General features: G+C 36.5%; 1 protein-coding gene across 1 annotated transcript in view; it reads left to right on the top strand.

The window, feature by feature from the left end:
• Positions 1–17,983, top strand: part of SERPINI2 (serpin family I member 2) — a 58,385-nt gene extending 40,402 nt beyond the window's left edge. Inside the window, exons 11-13 of the mRNA XM_074192723.1 lie at positions 8,036–8,122; positions 12,685–12,774; positions 17,907–17,983. Coding sequence (XP_074048824.1) covers positions 8,036–8,122; positions 12,685–12,774; positions 17,907–17,983 — 254 coding nt within the window. The remainder of the gene's footprint in view (positions 1–8,035; positions 8,123–12,684; positions 12,775–17,906) is intronic.
• The last annotated feature ends 871 nt before the right edge of the window (positions 17,984–18,854 follow it).

Raw genomic sequence — 18,854 nt, 5'->3', positions numbered from 1 at the left:
TTCTCATGGAGGTTGGTGATTCCTAGGTTTTGTTTATTTGCTTTGTTTGATTAGCTAATGATTTTTTAGTTTTTCACTATCTTCCCAATTTTCTCTCTCTTCTATGTGATAAAAGTCTCACAGGAAAAAACATTTTTTTTATCTTTATGACAGAAGAAAGGTATAAAACTATTGTAGTCCTGTAGTTTCCCCTCCCTTGACAGTAAGAAAGCTTCTTGCTATCTTTTTTCCATCAAAAAGAAATAATTTTTCACTTTGCTCCCAAAGAAGATGGCTAATTTCTTGCATGCTTATTACTATTATTTGTCAAAATCTCTTTCTGATGATTCTCTTTTATACCTGCCTAGGAAGAATTACTTCAGATCTGGGTTCCTTTATTGAGAATGATTACTTAATTCATTCCAATTTAGCAAACATTTGGCTCCTTGTCTCTTAAACAGCTTCTTCTGAACATAAAAACAAGTTAAGGTCAGGTGTATAACAAAAATATCTTTCCGTGACCCTATTACTTCATTTAGTCATTATTCCATGTTTTTCTATTCTTTATTCTCTAACTTCCAATGAATAGCACACAATTACTGTCTCCAAGGTCTGCTCCCTGATCACTCCTGAATACCTTTCAATCTGCTGTCTGCCTCACAAGTTTTACTAAAATTGCTTTTCCGATCAGCAAATCTACTTATGTTGAGTTCTAAACCACACTGTCTATGCTTAGCATTTGCCATTATTGCCTGTCTCTTTTTCATGATTCTATCTCCATCTTTTACTTGCATGGCTCTATACTTGAATTGGTGGTTTTCCTTCTTTAATTGGTCCTTCTTTGTCTCTTTTATTAACTCTAAGTCCTTGAGCCATCTTTCCCTTAAATAAGAATGTATATTAAGAATATGCTTTTGGATCTTTTCTATTTCTCCTTTTTCTTTTAGTCATCTCAAGTCACTCTCAAGGCTTCGCTCTAAGCAGATTGCTCCATACCTCCCCATTCCAAATATAAAGCTCAAGGTTTGATATCTCCCACAGCTATACTTGTGCGATATCTCCAACCAAATATCCTCCTAGAATCTCAAAGCCATGATGCTTAAAGTGGAACTCTTCATCTTTTCCCTTAAACCTCTATTCTACTCTTAATTTTCCTGTAATTATTAGGATACAATTATTCTTCATCACATGGGTTGCAGCCTCAGAGTGTTCCTGATATTTTGTATGGCCTTAATCCTTACACATATTATATTCTATCTTATATCATCATTTATGTGGTTTACTCTATCCACCTCTTTCATTAGAATGCAAATCCTTTGAAGGTAGATTTATATTTGGGAATGGGGAGGTATGGGGCCACTGCTTAGAGATAATCAGTGACACCTTGTGAGTGAATGAGATAACTAAAAGAAAAATTAGAAACAGAAGGAATCCAAGGCCATATTCTTAGATTCTTTTAGATGTTTTTTCCTTTTGCAAGACAAATAGGGTTAAGTGGCTTGCCCAAGGCCACGTTAGGTAATTATTAAGTGTCTGAGACTGAATTTGAACACAGGTACTCCTGACTCCAGGGCTGGCATTCTATCCACTGTGCCACTTAGCCACCCCATCCACTGTGCCACCTAGCCGCCCTGAAGGCCATATTCTTAATGAACATTCTTATTTAAGGGAGAAAGGGGTAAAGAATTTAGAGTTAATGACTCTGGTTCATATCTCATCTTTGATACTTCCTATGTTATTTTCACCAAGTCATTGACCTTCACAGGACCTCAGTTATGTTTGTAAAATGAGAAACATTGACTATATGATGACTTAGGCATTTTCTAGTGCTATAAACCTTTGACTCCATCATATTAAGAAGGGCCTATATAAATAATTATAGAAGCATAACCAGCTCCCCAGCCGGAAAAGGATCAGTGTCCATAACTGTCACAAGCAGTTTTAGTTCTAGATTTCTATTTTCTGCCCCAGTCCTAGTGGAGCTCTGATTTCTGGGCATGGGCAGTGCCAGTTTGACAGCTGACCAGATATATTTGAATGAAAAGCATTTATAAAGTGTTTGCCAGGAGCTGAGCATTGGGTGAAATGCTAGGAATACAATTACCTAAATAGGAGCTTAAAGATGAGTTAAAGGATAAGAGAGTCCCCAAGCCTTGCTAAAGACATGCAGGAAGCCCTGAAGTCCTTTCCCTCAGTAATTCGAGACAAAGTCAGTTAAATAGGTATTCTTGGACTTCAATTCAGGAGATTTATCTTTTGGATATCACCTTTTTAATCATGTCTGCTTATGGACAAATCACTTAACCTCTTATATATTACCTTTTTATTCCATCACCAAATGTTAATGGAGAATTAGAGATAGGAACTGTGATTCATGAATTCAAGGAATTCCCAGAGGAGGAAACTTCCTCTCCTAATGCAGATTGGCATCCCGTCTTCAAAGCATTTAAAATCTTAGGGAGTTGCCTAAAACACTGAGAAATTGAAGAATTACTCAACCAGTACACAACAGAAGTGAGTCTTGAACTCTGTCTGGTCTTCTAGACTTTGAGATCAATTCTCTATTCACTCTGCCTCAGTTGACCTATAACCCCTCTAATTGTCTCCAAAATTGGAGATAACATCTCCATGACAGGGCTGTTGTGCGGAAAGTGTATTGCAAACCTTAAAACACCATATGAATGGAAATCATTCTATTTTTGCCCAGCAGATGTCCTTACGGAGGGCAAGCAGCATGAGCACCCTTTGTCATTCCCCTCCCTTTAGGAGAGGAAGAAGAAATAATTCTCCCTGACCATACCTACTTTAATGTTCAGGGGGCCAGGCAAAGATCATGACTAATTTTTGACATCTTAGCTCCATTTCCTTTCTCCTTTCTCTGGCCTCCAGGGTAGAGAATACTCAAAGTTCACTGGTACAAAGAAAAATATCAGCTTGGTGATAATGAGATTATCTTTGAAAGGTTTTAGTCTGGGGCAAAGGTCTCAGGCTTCTTTCCTCAATAAACTAGAAAGCTTTCCAGCTTAATATTTATTATACATTAAAATTCATTAAATGTTTTGAACCCTCAAGGAGCATATTAATTGGCAAAGAGGAGGGTGGTCTCCTGGTAAGCTGAACTTAGTATGATCAATAATTCATATGTTTCACCTCCTCACCTATCATACTTTATAAAATAAAATTACCAACTCATGAGAAAATTTAAATTATCTTGATCCAGAAAATGATGGCTAAAAATGCAAAAGACCAGTGAGCAGTCCATGAGACTAAAAGTATTACAGGCACTTTTATTGAGTGCCTACTATGTACAAAGAATAATATTAAGTGTTGGGGATAAGAAGAAAGTAGAAGAAACAATCCCTCCTCTCAAGGAGTTTACACTCCAATGGAAAAGATGACTTGCACAAAACTAAATGAAAACCAGATGTATATGGGAAAAATTGGGGGTAATTGCAGAAGAAAGGTACTAAGATTAAGGAAGACAAGGAGGGAGCAGGACTTAAGATGAGTTAAAGGATAAGAGAAGCCCCAAGCCCTGCTAAAGACATGCAGGAAGGAAGGACTTAAGCTGAGACATGAAAGAAAATAAGAAAGCTAGGAGGAGGAGATGAAGAGTAAGATTTCACACATGAAGGACAGTCAGTGAACATTCATAGAGATGAGAAATGAAAGATCTTGTGCAAGTTGCAGTAGGGAAGCAAATGTGACTAGACAGCAGAGTCTAAAGAGGACAGCATGGTCTAAGATGACTCAAAAGTAGAAAGAGGCAAGTTATGAAAGATTTTGAAAAATCCAAATCAGAGTTTGCATTTGATCCTCTAGGCAGTACGGAGCTAGTGCAGTTTATTGAATGGAGGGATGATGCGGTCAGATGATGTGTCAGATCAGTTTGAAAGTTGAGTGAATGAAGGACTAGAGTGGGAAGAGATTTGAGTCAAGGAGACAACAATAGCCTTAGAATGAGGTGATGAGGACCTGTACTGGGATGGTGGCAGTCCGAGGAGAGAAATTGAAATATTGTGAAAATAGAAATTTCTGGACTTGACTAGGGACTGTATAAACAAAATGAGAGAGAAGAGAGAATTGAGAGGATGGCATCTAAGATGTGATTCCTCATGGCTGGGAAGAAAGTCTTTACGACCATGGGCAAGGTGAGAGGAGGAGAGGGATTTCCTGGGAGGGGGTAAAACTGAGTTCATTTAATTTTGGTCATGTTGAGTTTAAAATATCTGTGAGACATCTGGTTTGAAATATCTAACAGGCAGTGGATAAAAGACTGGAAGTTAGAGAGAACAGAAGCAAATTTGATGGTGAGAGTCAACCAGGGTAAGACATAAAATGTCAAGGTCTTTGATAGGGTAGAAAGGAAAGATAAGGAGACATTGTAGAGTTGAACCAAAGGGGTCAAGATAGAGAAAGGAAAAGAATAAAACCATGCAGGATTTATTGTGTGGGAAAGAAATGAGAGATGGGTTGCTTGAAGGTAAAGCTGGAGAACCGGGTTTTTGGTGTTGCAAGACAGTGGGAGAGAAGGAATGCAACAGATTATGATCAAAGAAATTTCAGAGTTCAAGAATATGGATATAGAATGCTTGTGGGTAAGACCAAAATCAGTGATCTGTCCATCACTGAGTATATCTGTGATGAGATAGAAGAGAAGGCCATTGGAAATGAATAAACTGAGTAATAGCCTTGATTATTTGAGGAAATTTTTTATTGCAGGGTGGGAGTTGGGAAGGAGAGAAGGACTGTAAGCAAGCAAAGAACCAAAGCCAATGAGGAATGAAGGAGAATGATCTAGATAATTATAGATATCAATTAAAAGAATCTTGATTGGCTTATAAATATCAGTTAAGGAGGCAGCTGAGTATTGGCCCTGGAGTCAGGAGGACCTGAGTTCAACTTCAGACATTTAGTAATTACCTAGCTGTGTGACCTTGGGCAAGTCACTTAACCCCATTGCCTTGCCAAAAAACTCCATCAAAACAAAAAAGAAATAAATAACAATTAAATGAACCTCAAAGAGCCACTGAATCACAGTGGAAGAGGAAGAGTTAGGAAGTGGCCCTGGGCAAATAAGGAGCAATCCAACTATTATTCCACCTTGATGAGTGATTTGGAAGGTATGAGTGAAAATACGTCAAGTCCTGGAGAGTATAGTCAGGAAAACTATGTCAGCAGAAAAATATGAAAATGGAAAGGATAAAAAAGAAAATGTTTCGGGTAAAATCCTATTTGTTACCTATGTATGGTGCAGGCATTCCTAGGATCACAGCAAGAGTGTACTGGTGATGGCAGTAGGGTGGAGGTGGAGGCTTATGCAGAGGGATGAGAATAAAGGAGCCACAAATAAGGAATAGAGAAAGGGCAAGAGGAGGTTAAGAATATTTGATTTGGAGTGAATATGACAGAATTATGTTAATTATTGTGGAATTCATTCAAGCATTTCAGGATCATTGCCCCCAAGGGGTCCGTATGATGTGGCATATTCTTAGAGTGTTGGATAGTTCTTTGTGTCTAAAAAGCAATGGAGATAGAGTTCCATGAATGATAGAGAGCTGGGTGGCTGAAGTAGGTACCTGCTTTGAGAGTGAAGGAGAAGCTCTTTTCTACTAATATGTGCTGTTCACTATGTGAGACTACCAAAATACAATGAAAAACAAAAAACAATGTTTGTACCCTCAAGGAACTTCTATTCTAATGAGATAGAATATAAATAGCTGTACATGGAAGATGAAAAGAAGTAGAAAAATAATTTCATAGCAAGAATAGAAACTGGGGGGAATGGGAAAGGTCTCCCAAAGAAGGTATAAACTAAACTGAATCTGAAGAGAAGCTTGGAAATGAGAAATCAGAAGTGAGAAGAACATTCCAGGCCTGAGGGATAGCAAATACAATTATCTGAGACACACCATGGAGTTTGGGATACAGGGAAGGGCATGAAAGCCAGGTTACCTGGATATCACTGGTTGTAGATGAGAATAAAGTAGAGGAAAGTTGGAAATATAGGAAGGGGTCAAGTAATCAAGAGCTCTAAATTATAGTTAAAACATTTTCTATTAGATTGTGGGAGCCAACATAGTTTGTAGAGTAATGGGATGATTTAACTGGACTTAAACTTGAGAAAGACCACTTTAGCGACTGAATGGAGGAAGAATTGGAAAAGGGAGAGACTTGGGACACAGAGACTCATTCAGAGGCTTTTATATATATAAATCTTTCTATATATGTATGAGCATTCATATGATTATATTCATTTATGAATATTTAATTTTAAATTCTTTATGGCTTATTTCAATAGTCTTATCAAGAGATAATAAGGGCATAAATTGGAGTAATTGGAGTTCATGAGTAGAGAAAATTGGATTATACAAAAGATGTACTAAAGTTCTAGAAATAATAAGATTTTGTAATAGATTTGCTAGAGGGGGGTAGAAAAATGAATCGAGGATATCAAAATTGTGAGTGTTAGTCACTGGAAGATGGAAGTTTCCTTGATATAGAGGCAAATTTGGAGAAAAGAAAATGAGATTGATTTAAGATTTCTTTGGGAAATCCAATTTGAAATATTCAATTAAGAGAAGAGAGAAGAGAGGGCTAGATATGACAATCTCAGAAAATATCTGGAATTTTCTTGCTGAATTATGAAGTAAAAACCTCAGCACAGAAGGTGGGGGCAAGTGCCACAGGAGACTTGAGAAGAGATGAAGAGGTTGGAATAGGTGCTATGGAGATGAATAGTGATTCATTTCGAAAAGACTGACAGTTTGGTTATGGGGAGATAATATAAATTTATGGCAGATCCAGTTACTTGTTTTGGAGAAACACTTCATAATGAACCATGCCACTCATTGTTTCTTGAAGATGAACAGGGAGTGGAGTGATTCTCATTGTTCCAGCAGTTTCAAGTACACAAAACCCCTATTGGATTCTCTTAATGATTTGACTGGCAGGACATTTCAAGGTCTAGTGCCAATCTCTCCAGTCTCCTAAAAAATGACATCCATTCATATTTTTTTTTCCTTTTTCTTTTCCTCCTTTTCCTTCTGCCCCTTCTCTCTCTCTCTCTCTCTCTCTCTCTCTCTCTCTCTCTCTCTCTCTCTCTCTCTCTCTCTCTCTCTCTGTCTTCTCTCTCTCCCACTTTTCTCCCACACCTGTCTCTCATATAACTCCCCATATCTTTAATGAAAGAATTTAGCCTGCTTACAAAATGCAGATTTCTATACAAACTTAGTTGGTCTGACCTTAGATCAGTTTGCCTGGCATGGCTTGAGGAATAGGAAGACCTGTTCCTTTTACTTGCTTCAGCCTTGACTGAAATGAGATAAGTTCTACATCCATTCAATTGGACTGAGGTAGATTTGTGGTTTTCTTGATCTTATTTGCAGGTCCTCTTAAAACCTGCTTCCTAGTCTTCTCTCTAGAAGTTACTTTTGTCTTGCCAACCTTCCTTTATCCCATTCTAAGCTTTCCTTCCTCTGAAGTCACTGAACTACAACTTCTCTCTGGCCCATGAACCACCTGATGCCGGAAAGCATTTCCTTAGTGTTTCTACTGGGGCCTTCAAAGGCTACACCTAACAATCTTTCAGTCATTCCATTATCTGACTTCTGGAGATTTCCATGAACCTTCACTGCAGGAAGGCCCCTCATTTCAGAGTTTTTTCCTTTTTCAGTTTTTTGAGTTGCTGGAAGCATATTCAATCAAGAGAAATTAGAAGTATCAGTCAAATAGTGAAAACCAAGTCAGATTGATTTGACAGTCTAAAAAGAAACATTAAAAATTAAATCAAGAAAATACAACTATCATTAGACTTAAGTCGGGGTGTCAAAACAAATGTATTCCTTTCATCAAATTTTCCAATAATAGAACTAGGTGTATAATAAGCCTCCTCTTTCAAGATCTATAGTCTTAAAAATGAATGAAAAATAAAAACATGGTTTTTCTATTTTTTTCATTGATCATTGAAAAGAAAAAGGAAATAGTTTTGGATGGAATTGTTCTACCTGGAATTGTCCCTTTCATAATTGAAAGTGTTCTTTATTTTTTCCTTTAGATTCAGCTGACTTGTATGTCTCTCAAATCACTCAAAAAATTGCCTTTATGATAAAGGAAGATGGCAGTGAAGCAGCAGCATCAACTGGTAAGACAGACATTTGCTTTACAAATAAATGGCAGGAAGAGTTGGGAGAATTGACTCCCCTGAGGTTCAGTCCTTGCCAATGGACCTCATTCCTTCTTTTTCTTCTACCTATTCTATTCACTCTACAAGGTAATGAAATTATTGTAATAAGTTGAATATTCCATACTCAGGAAATAGATCTCTTGGTGTCTTAAGGCTCAGATGGGACAACTAAGTAGCACAATGGAATGAGCCCTGAGTCATGTGCACGCAAATTCAGTTGCAGATACTAGCTATGTGATCCTTAGCTCCTGTCTGCCTCATTCTCCTCATATGTGAAATAGGATGATAATAATATTTTATTCCAGGGCTGTTTTAAGAATCAAATGAAATAATAATTGTAAAACATCAATGCTGCTGTTATTGGTGTTGCTGCTTTATGTATAATTCAGGCAAATATGGAAATTGGCTTATATGGGCTGCCCAGATGCAGAGAAAATAAAATAAATCCATTAAGGAATTAAAAAGTGAAATCAACCAAAAATTATAACTTTTATTGGATATCTAGGAATATGTTTTAGGCCAATTTTTATCAATACTAACCAATGATATAGTCAGGTGGAGCAGTAGAAAGAATACTGGGCTTGGAGTTAGGAAGACCTATATTTGAAACCATCCTCAGATACTTCCTAGCTGTGTTACCCTGGGAAAAATCATTGAACCTTTTTTTTTCCCTCAGTTTCTTCATCTTTAAAATGGGGACAATAATACCACTTACCTTTCAAGGTTTCAGTGAGAATGAAATGAGATCATGTTGTAAAGTGCCTTGTAAACAAAGCGCTGCATAAAAATGGTAATTTTCACCATTAATTATTCTTATTATTTCCCAGCTTTTCTCTTTGGTGACTGTTGCCTTTGACTAATATCAGAATGATGCTTTCATGCTCCGCTTCTCCTAATTAATGATAGTTTATGTAACTTCTAAACTTCATATAATTCTGTAACATAGAGAATATTTTGAACTTTTCTTTAAACCTAAAATTAGGAGAACTAATTGGAAACTGAAAACAAACTAGCTCTAATGAGTCTCTCAGTGGTTTATCTTAATGTCTAATCATACAATATTTCAGTTTCAAACCATATTTTTAAGTCCATGTCTTTTTTAAAAATATATTTTTAAACTGTCTTTCTGATAAATGTTCATAAATTAATAGTCACATGGAGAATAATGTTTCATTAAAATAGGTCATTCAGATTAATTTTCTAATGGCATGCAATGTTAAGGAAATTTGTAGTTTAAATGGATAGACCTTAAATCTATCATTGCCACATTGGTATCAGCTAAGGAGCCAATCACTTCTCTGTATGGGGAGTCTTAAACAATCTATAAGGCTAAGGAGGACCACTATTGCCTAGCATCTTAGTATTATAACATTGTAAGGAAATTGAGACACAGAATGTAAATTTTTCACAAAATGGGGCCTTGTCCTTTGGGTGAGAATATGCAATAAGGGTCAGATTGCATTTCCTTCCCAAATGTGTGTGTGTGTGTGTGTGTGTGTGTGTGTGCGCGTGCGTGTGCATGAATGTAAATCAATAGACATAGATATGTAGATGCATGTGCACACAAACACACATTATGTTAATATACAAATGTGCACCATGACACACATACGATCACATACATCTACATGCATATACATGTATATATTCACATATGCATGCATGTGTGTGTGTGTGTATACACACACACACACACACAGATATAGAAAGAAATTTGCTTAGAACTTTCTGGGATAGTGAGGTCTTACCATAGTGAATAGAGCAATGGGTTTGGAATCAGGAAGACTCATCCTCAAGAGCTCAAATCTCTTCTCAGATACTTGGTAGTTGTGGGACTCTGGGCAAGTCACTCCACCTATTTGCCTCATTTTCCTACTCTGTAAAATGTGCTGATGAAAGAAATGGCAATCCATTCTAGTGCTTTTGCCAAGAAAATCCCAAATGGCATCATAGAGAGTTGAACATGACTGAAAAGTCTCAACCACAAAAAAAGAGCTTCCTCAAAGGATACGGAGGCCACAAATGAAGTGATGGCAGAATAACTGGCATGTTGTCAATCTAAGATTCTGTGATTGTGCCCAGTCCCCCATCAAAGGTTAACTCTAAGGTCAAACTCTACAATTTGAAGAGAGTTCACTTGCCTATGGTTTTTTTATTGGAACAGTTCATATGATAGAGGACAGCAGGTGGAGCCCAGGATAGTCAGAAAATAGAAAAAAACACCAGAGGGAAGCTTCCAGGAAATTCAGGGGATTCTCCAGGGGGTTTATGGAAAATGTGAATGTGAATTGCAAAGGACAAGAAGGGACTTCTTCATGCTGAAGGAGAAAAATCACTGATCATCTTCAATCAAGAACCATTTGAGTGATTCAGAAAAAAACCCAAACACCTTTCAGTTAGTAATGGGGTGGTGAAAGCCTAATGCTTTCCATAGCAGAATAATATGACTGTTACAAATCCTGACTGAGTGTACATTTTCTTATCATTTTATGCTGCTAATCAAATATTTACAAAGAGAGAGATATTTTATGAGTCTTTAAAAAATCATTAAAAATTTTCCCTATTTCAAGTCTTCAAGGATAAACAATTTATAGCCAATGATAATATAAATTGTATGAGACTGGCGTGGTCTAGAAGGAAGTAATCAACTTTTCCCCTCAAACAATGACAATCACTAATAAAATAATCATAATAGCCAGTATTTGCAAAGAACTTTAAGACTTGCAAAGGAATTTATACAGATGATCTCCTATGATTTTTAGAACAGTTCTGTGAAGGAGGAGTTGCTATTGTCTCCATTTTAGATGAGGAGACTTGAGATTTGAGATCATCCTCGGGATGCCATAGCTGGTGTCCAAGGTTCCACGTCATCTTGACTCAAGGTCCAACACTCATCACCCAACCACTCAGCTGCGAAAAGAAGGGAAGGGGACAATGCACAGTCTGTAAAGTGCTAATCCAGAATCAATCCTAGCAATAATCACAACAGCTAATACTTACCAGGCATTTACTAGCTGTTAGGGACTATGCTAAGCATTCTATGATTGTTATCTCATTTGATCCTCACAATAACCTTGTAAGATAGTTGCTATTGCTCCATTGTTTCACTTCTTGATCCCATTTGGGCGTTTTGCCAATTCCTCCTTCAATTTATTTTAAAGATGAGGAAACAGAGACAAATAGGGTTAAGTGACTTTCTCAGGGTCATACTGCTAGCAAGAGTCTAGATTTTAACTCACGAAGATGAATTTTCCTAACTTTAGGCTCAGTACTCTATCCACTGTGCCATCTAGCTATCTAAATTTGGAAATTATTTCAGGAACCCCTTGGCCAAATCCCTATTGGAATAGTAAATTTCCTTACCACGTAGCCAACAAATGGTTATTCCTCCTTTTCCTGAAGACCTCTCTTAACAAGGGAAACATTCCCTCTGCCTCTCAAAATAGCCTATTTCACACCTGGGTGGTGCTAACTGTAAGGAATTTTTTTTAGTTTTTTTTTTTTTTTGCAAGGCAATGGGTTTAAGTGACTTGACCAAGGTCACATAGCTAGGCAATTATTAAGTGTCTGAGGCTGGATTTGAATTCAGGGACTCCTGACTCCAGGGCCAGTGCTCTATTCCCTGTGCCACCTAGCTGCCCCTAGGAAATGTTTTCTTTCCTTTTTCTTAATTCTCTTCTTTGTAACTTCTTTCTCTAGATACTAGTTCTTCTCTCTATAGCTAAACAGAAAAAAATTCCATTCGTCTCCCATGAGAGCCCTTCAAATTCTTGAAGACAGCTGTCATGTCTTCCCTTTCCAGGTTATGTATTCACTATTCCTTCAACTACTCTCCCTATGGCATGAACTGAAGACCTTTCACCATGGTGATTGTCTTCCATGACAACCTGGATTGTACTGCGGATATACTTTCACTGTTTAAATCCTACAAAACATTGGGGAATTTTAAGTTTTGCACTTTGTGAAGACATATTAGAGTAACCATAGCAGCGACTAGAAAAATTAAAAAAAAATATAAAACTTTCATACAAAATTTGTTGAATTTGACTGTTTCAAGATATTGAGAGATGCTTACTCCTTTCCCCAAAGCCGAAGAATGTGTAGGATGTAGTTCAGATATGTGTGTTGAGACAGTCATAGAATAACAAAAACAGCAAGACAGCATCATGCATCAAGAGAGAATGGTTGGATGCTTAGCCTCGATAGAATACTAATTTTCTCTAGCTTCAATGTAAACTAATATAGTATTAAAGAGTACAATATAATTGCTGGCATTCTTTGCCAGCAGAAATGTATAGAGAAAATTTCTTTAGAAATCATACACTAGCTTTTTCTCTTTATCATTTAAATTTATTTCACATTTCTCTGTTTTTAGAGAATGTATCATTTCTTTCACACGTGAAATGTCCAAACAATGTAGCCTTTCCTGCCTATTCAAAAACCCCATGTAGGTATTTTCCCTCCAAACCTTTCCATCTCAATGGGCCTATTGACAATATATTTTGTTGTTTGTTTTGTAGGTGGACAGGTGCCTGCAATCATGAGTCTGACTGCAAACCATTTTGTAGCTAATCGGCCTTTCTTATTTATTTTGAAGAATAACCCAACAGGTAAATTTTCTGGGACCCCACACCCCATGCTAAAGGGTTTACTGATCATGGTAGCAAAAACCAGACTTCTAGGGGAATTTTTTTTTTGTGAGGATGTAGGTAATATGAAAAGGTCATCTCCACATCTTCCCTTGTTTGGGGAAGAGGCAAGATAGAGTGGGAACATATATTGCAGTGGAAACTGATACAAAAGGAAGAATGTCATAGGACACCACGAAAAAAGAGAATACTGCTTACATCAGCCAATTAATATGTATTTATTTTTCATTGTTTTTTGATTTTACAATTTTTCCTCCAATCTTACTCCCCCCACAGAAGGCGGTCTGATAGTCTTTACGTTGTTTCCATGCTATACATTGATCAAAATTGCATGTACTGAGAGAGAAATCATATCCTTAAGAAAAAAAATATGATAGCAAAATTATATAATAAGATACTTTTTAAAAAAATTAAAAGTAACAGTCTTTAGTCTTTGTTTAAACTCTACAATTCTTTCTTTAGATACAAATGGTATTCTCCAATGCAGATACCCTAAAATTTGTCCCTGATTGTTGCACTGATGGAATGAGCAAGTCCATCAAGGTTGATAATCACCCCCATGTTGCTGTTAGGATGTACAATGTTCTTCTGGTTCTGCTCATCTCCCTCAGCTTCAGTTCATGGAAATCCCTCTAGGCTTCTTTGAATTCCCATCCCTCCTGGTTTCTAATGAAACAATTGTTCCATAACATACATATAGTGCAATTTGTTCAACCATTCTCCAATTGATGGACATTCACTCAATTTCCAGTTCTTTGCTACCACAAACAAAGCTGCTACAAATATTTTTGTACAAGTGATGTTTTACCCTTTTTTCATGATATCTTCAGGGTATAGACCCAGCAGTGGTATTGCTGGATCAAAGGGCATGCACATTTTTATTGACCTTTGGGTGTAATTCCAAATAGCTCTCCAGAAAGATTGGATGAGTTCACAGCTCCACCAATAAAATATTAGTGTCCCAGATTTCCCACATCCCTTTCAACATTGATCATTGTCGTTTCTGGGCATATTGCTAGTCTGAGAGGTGTGAGGTCCCACCTCACATCAGCCAATTAACAAGTATTTTTTAATTGATTTTTTTAATTTTATAATCCCCCCAATCTTGCTTGTCGCTGTTTTTTTCCCCCATTAAATCCCTGGAAATTCTTGACAGGTCGTTTCTCCATATGAATTAACTCACAATTTTTTTGTAACTCATTAAAGTAATTGTTTTGGATTTTGATTGGGAGGGCACTCAATAAGGGGTTTAATTTAGGTAGAATTGTCATTTTTATTATATTAGTTTGGCCTATCTATGAGCAGTTGGTATTTCCCAAATTTTTTTAAATCTGATTTTATTTGTGAGAGAAGTGTTTTGTAGTTGTTTTCATGAAGTTTCTGGGTCCGCCCTGGCAGCATCCCAAGTATTTTATATTGTCTGAAGTTGCTTTGCATGGGATTTCCCTTTCTAAAAGCTCTTTCCGCTGTATCTTGCTAGTCATATATAGAAATGCTGAGGATTTATGTGGGTTTATTTTATATCCTGCGACTTTGCTAAAGTTGCTAGTTGTTTCTAGTAGTTCTTTAGATGATGTTTTAGGATTCTCTAGGTATACCATCATGTCATCTGCAAAGAGTGAGAGTTTTGTTTCTTCCTTTCCTTCCCAATTCAACTTGTATTGAAATACTTCCTATACATCAGCCACTGTGCTGAGACAAGTATAAGTAAAAAAAAAAAGAGACAGTTCTTGTCTTCAGAGAACTTATATTCTAAGAGGGGCAGCCAACACATCCAAGAGGAGCTGAGAGGTAGGTGGATGGACCATGGTGGCTAATTCCAGAGATTTGAGAATGGTAGGTCTGGAACCCTTCCTCAGAATTGAACTTCACCAATAGGAGAAGACATCTATAAGAGCAGAGTTACAGAGCAAGTGAGGCAATCAATCAACAATAATTTAGACTTTTCAAAAATATCAGTGTGATAGGATAAAAAGAAAGATAAAGAGGAAAATATGAAGCAACCCCTGCCTCAAAGGACCTTACGTTTTAACAGAGGAGATGTCATGTACTTATATAAGTATGCACGTATGAAATAAAAACTTAATAAGCAGGGGGCACTAGAATCTGAATTGAGAGACTCAGCAGAGGCTTCCCATTGAGGGGACATATGAGATGAGTTTTGGAGACTGGAGACAGGGATTAGAAAAGTTTCTCCAGGCAAACTAGGTTTCACAGGAAAGAATTTTGATTAAATCCATTAGGTTAAATAAACTAGCTTCAACTATGTTTAGAGAGGCAGCATGGTACATTAAAAAAGCAAATGAATATATAGATCAGGACTCATGTGAGGGCAAATGACTTACTCAGGGACAAACAACCAGTATTTAATAGATGTGGCACTTGGAATGCCATTTCCTCTTTTTTATAAATGGTGGCAAGTCATAAAAATGGCAATTAATATGAAACTGTTTTGCTTTTTTCCTACCAGATGAAGCCTAAGAGGATACCTACCTCTTTCACAGCAAGTTGCTGACTGATTCAGGGGAAGTGCTGCATCTTGAAAGAAATAGATAGTCTTAGAACTTTCTTCACTCATCATAAATGCTTTGGTGGATAAGCCTGTGTGCTGAGAATAGGTCATTTGAGCTACACAACTTTGACCTTTAGATAGCTATTATTCTCTAAAATGAGTGCATAATCACTGAATCTCACGAACAGAGAGAAATAAAGCATCGGGGGGCACTGATGGGCAAGAGAATAATAGCAGTTGGTGTGATTATGTTTGCCTCCTTAATTTCCTAAGTTCTATGGGGGTACGGGTGACCTGCTTATAGTTTCAGGTCAAATACCAACAATCAGCAAAACCATGGTGCTGCTCTGCACTGTACAAATCATACTTATTAATTCATTTGTGATTATGCTTAACCATCAAGCCTTAATGAAAATTTTTCACTTTATGGTTAGTGTTGAGATGAGATCTGAAAAGAGGGGGTGTCCTTGTATTTGTGTGAAGCTCATTTACTGATAAATTAATGACTGCTGTAAGGAGAGGAGAAATAACCTATAACCTGGGACAGCATGCTGGCCTCATTTTTAGTTCTCCTTTCGCACAATTGCTTACAAGATGCCGCTTAAAGGAGGAAGACAACTATCAAAACCATTGCATAAACCAAGTAATCTTATCCTTGACCCTGAGAGTAAGAGCATGTGGGTGTGAATTTTGGCTAAGTCCATTTTTTCAAGTAATGCCATAGCCTTGCCCCCCCAAAATTCATTTTTTCTTCTTCTAATTTATCCATCAAGTAACTTGGAATGTAAGTAATAAATATTTTAGGAAAACTTTCTTTAACACTCTCTCTCTCTCTCTCTCTCTCTCTCTCTCTCTCTCTCCTCTTTTTCCTCTTTTCTTTCTCCTTTCCGCCCCTTCCCTTCTTCCTCACTTTCCCTTTCTTCTTTCCTATCTAAATTCTTTGTCCTCCCTTCCCCCCTCCATTTCTTTATTTTTCTTTTTTCTTTCTTCCATTTTTTCTTCCTCCCTTCTTTTCTTCCTCCCTCCCTTTTTCCTTCCTTTCTTCTTTCTTTCTTTTTCTTTCTTTCTTTCTTTCTTTCTTTCTTTCTTTCTTTCTTTCTTTCTTTCTTTCTTTCTTTCTTTCTTTCTTCTTCCTTCTTTCCTTCTCTTTCTTTCTTTCTTTCTTTCTTTCTTTCTTTCTTTCTTTCTTTCTTTCCTTTTTCTTTCTTTCCTTCTCTCTCTTTCTTTCTTCTTTCTCTTTCTCTTTCTCTTTTCTTCTCTCTCTCCTTCCTTCCTTCTTTCCTTCCTTTACAAATCTAACCTTTGTCAGTTCAAATCTGGCCTCACATGCTGTGTTACCCTGAGGAAGTCACATAGCCCTGTTTGCCTAAGTTTCTTCATCTGTAAAATTAGCTGGAGAAGAAAATGCTAGCTACTCTAGTATCATTGCTAATAAATCCCTAAATGAAATCCCCTAAAGTCGAACACAACTGAAATGGATCAGCAACATTAGAATATATGTTCCTTGAGGACAGGAATGATTTTAATTTTTAATTTGCATACCCAGGTATAGTTTATTAAGGCTGCACATGTCATGTATTAGCTGTTGCATAAATATTTGATGACTAATTGATAAAGGATCACAATTGACCAATGATTTATGCATTTTCTAAGACTCTGACCTTCTTTGGTCCAATGAGAAAGCACAGCACAGTCATATTGAATGTCAAGTATTTTTATTTTAATTATCTGTTTTTAAAAAATTGCATGAGAGTTCACATTGCAATTTTCAAAGTGTCATGCCTTTATTTTAGGAAGAAATACATTACCTTAAAGCACTAAGACAGTTTTGAATACACTTAACCTATTTGAGTCAGTTCCCTTAAGTTATTTTAGCGGAAAAAAGTGAATCAATTTTGACACAATATTTATTTGTGGATGTTTTGTACTTAATTCTTTAGTTTTTATTAACTAGCAAGTAAAGGGATGGGTAGAAACAGTTGTTTGCTTTTATATCCTTTCTTCTATCTAGTTCTCATGAAGGCCTGAAAGCATTAATGATGAAAAATATCTCCTTGAGTATTAAATATTGATTTGGAGAAGAATAAAGAGTGCTGGGAAGTGGTATCTCTAACCTCCAGGGCTCATATTACATGCATTAAAATGGCTACTAAGCTTTGGATGAAGCCTCTACCATTCTGAAGACCATGCTATTATACCTTGATTATGTCTCTATCTGTCTATTATTAGACTATAATTTCCACAGTTGCTTTATTTGTTTTACTGTTTCAAAGAAGGATTTCCAATGTAATTTGGTTATTTCATAAATGCTTTATATTTTTCCATGTGACATGATTAATAATAAATAACATGAATAATGATGGTTAGTAATAATGTGAATAAATGAAGTCAGTTGAACAATGGAGCAATGAAAGGAAAAGATGCCACATTACATGCTGCTTATTTCAACACAGGAAAAAGGCATTTAAAAATTGGGGGGAAGGGAGTATTTTAAAAATAAATTTGTGGTTGGTTTTCCTTTCACCTCCAATCTATATATTCCTTCCAAAATGCTAAAATATTTTTTCTTTTCTTTTCCTAGAATCAATTTTGTTTATGGGAAGGGTGACAAACCCGGAGGCACAAAAGATGAGGGGAAGAGATATGGATTCACTGTAAATGAAGGCCTAGACTCTGAAGAGAAATGAATTTTTAGAAAAATGAAAGATTGGCCAAACACTATTACTAGGAAAATGCCATTTCTGTTTTTTTAGGTGGAAAAATTGGAGACCCTGTATAATGAATAAATTGAATGTTATATGTTGGTTATTTGTGTATTTATAGTAACTATTCTCTGGATAAAGGGTCTTGTTACTTTATTGCACATATATAAACATGGAAATAGTCAAATTCTTTCAAGTCTTGTTATAAAAACATTCATACTGGGACATGGCCAAATGAGTTATTAAATTCTCTGTGTTCTCAGCTGGAGAGTCATTTACCTGAACAAGTCACTTGAGCTCTCTAGACCTTTGTTTCTTCATCAGTAAAATGAGGATCTTGTACTAGACAGCCTCTAAGGAGGGGTCTATCTCTCCTATAAAAGTTCCAATGATAGCTGTTGTTAGAAATCTGAGTTATAACTAGGGTAGGACAATGGAGCTTTGCCTAGGGTCCATAATTTTAGAGTACAAGCAACATTTAAACTGTTTATTCAATATTAAAGCAGGAATCTATCAAATAACACATGATCTCCTTCTTTCCCCTAATGAACCCCCAGGTGAACCCTCCTAATCTTAATTGTGCTCTACACTCCATCCCTGGGCTTATTCTAAGTTATAGATTTGTTATTTAAGCTCAATTTGAAAAAAAAATCTTCTCAGAAATAGATTTCTTCATATTTTCCATGTTCAGAAAACTTTCAGGAACTTACAAACAAGATTTATATGTTTACAGATTAGTAAATATCATGAGTTACTTAAACTCACCTTCACTATCCATAGGGACATATATTTAGAGCTGTAAGAAGGCTTTAGAGGCTATTGAACCC

The sequence above is a fragment of the Macrotis lagotis genome, chromosome 6 (assembly GCF_037893015.1).
Source record: "Macrotis lagotis isolate mMagLag1 chromosome 6, bilby.v1.9.chrom.fasta, whole genome shotgun sequence".
NCBI classification, from domain to species: Eukaryota; Metazoa; Chordata; class Mammalia; order Peramelemorphia; family Peramelidae; genus Macrotis; species Macrotis lagotis.
The sequence above is the reverse complement of the archived record's forward strand: the minus strand, read 5'-3'. Positions and strand labels throughout refer to the sequence as shown.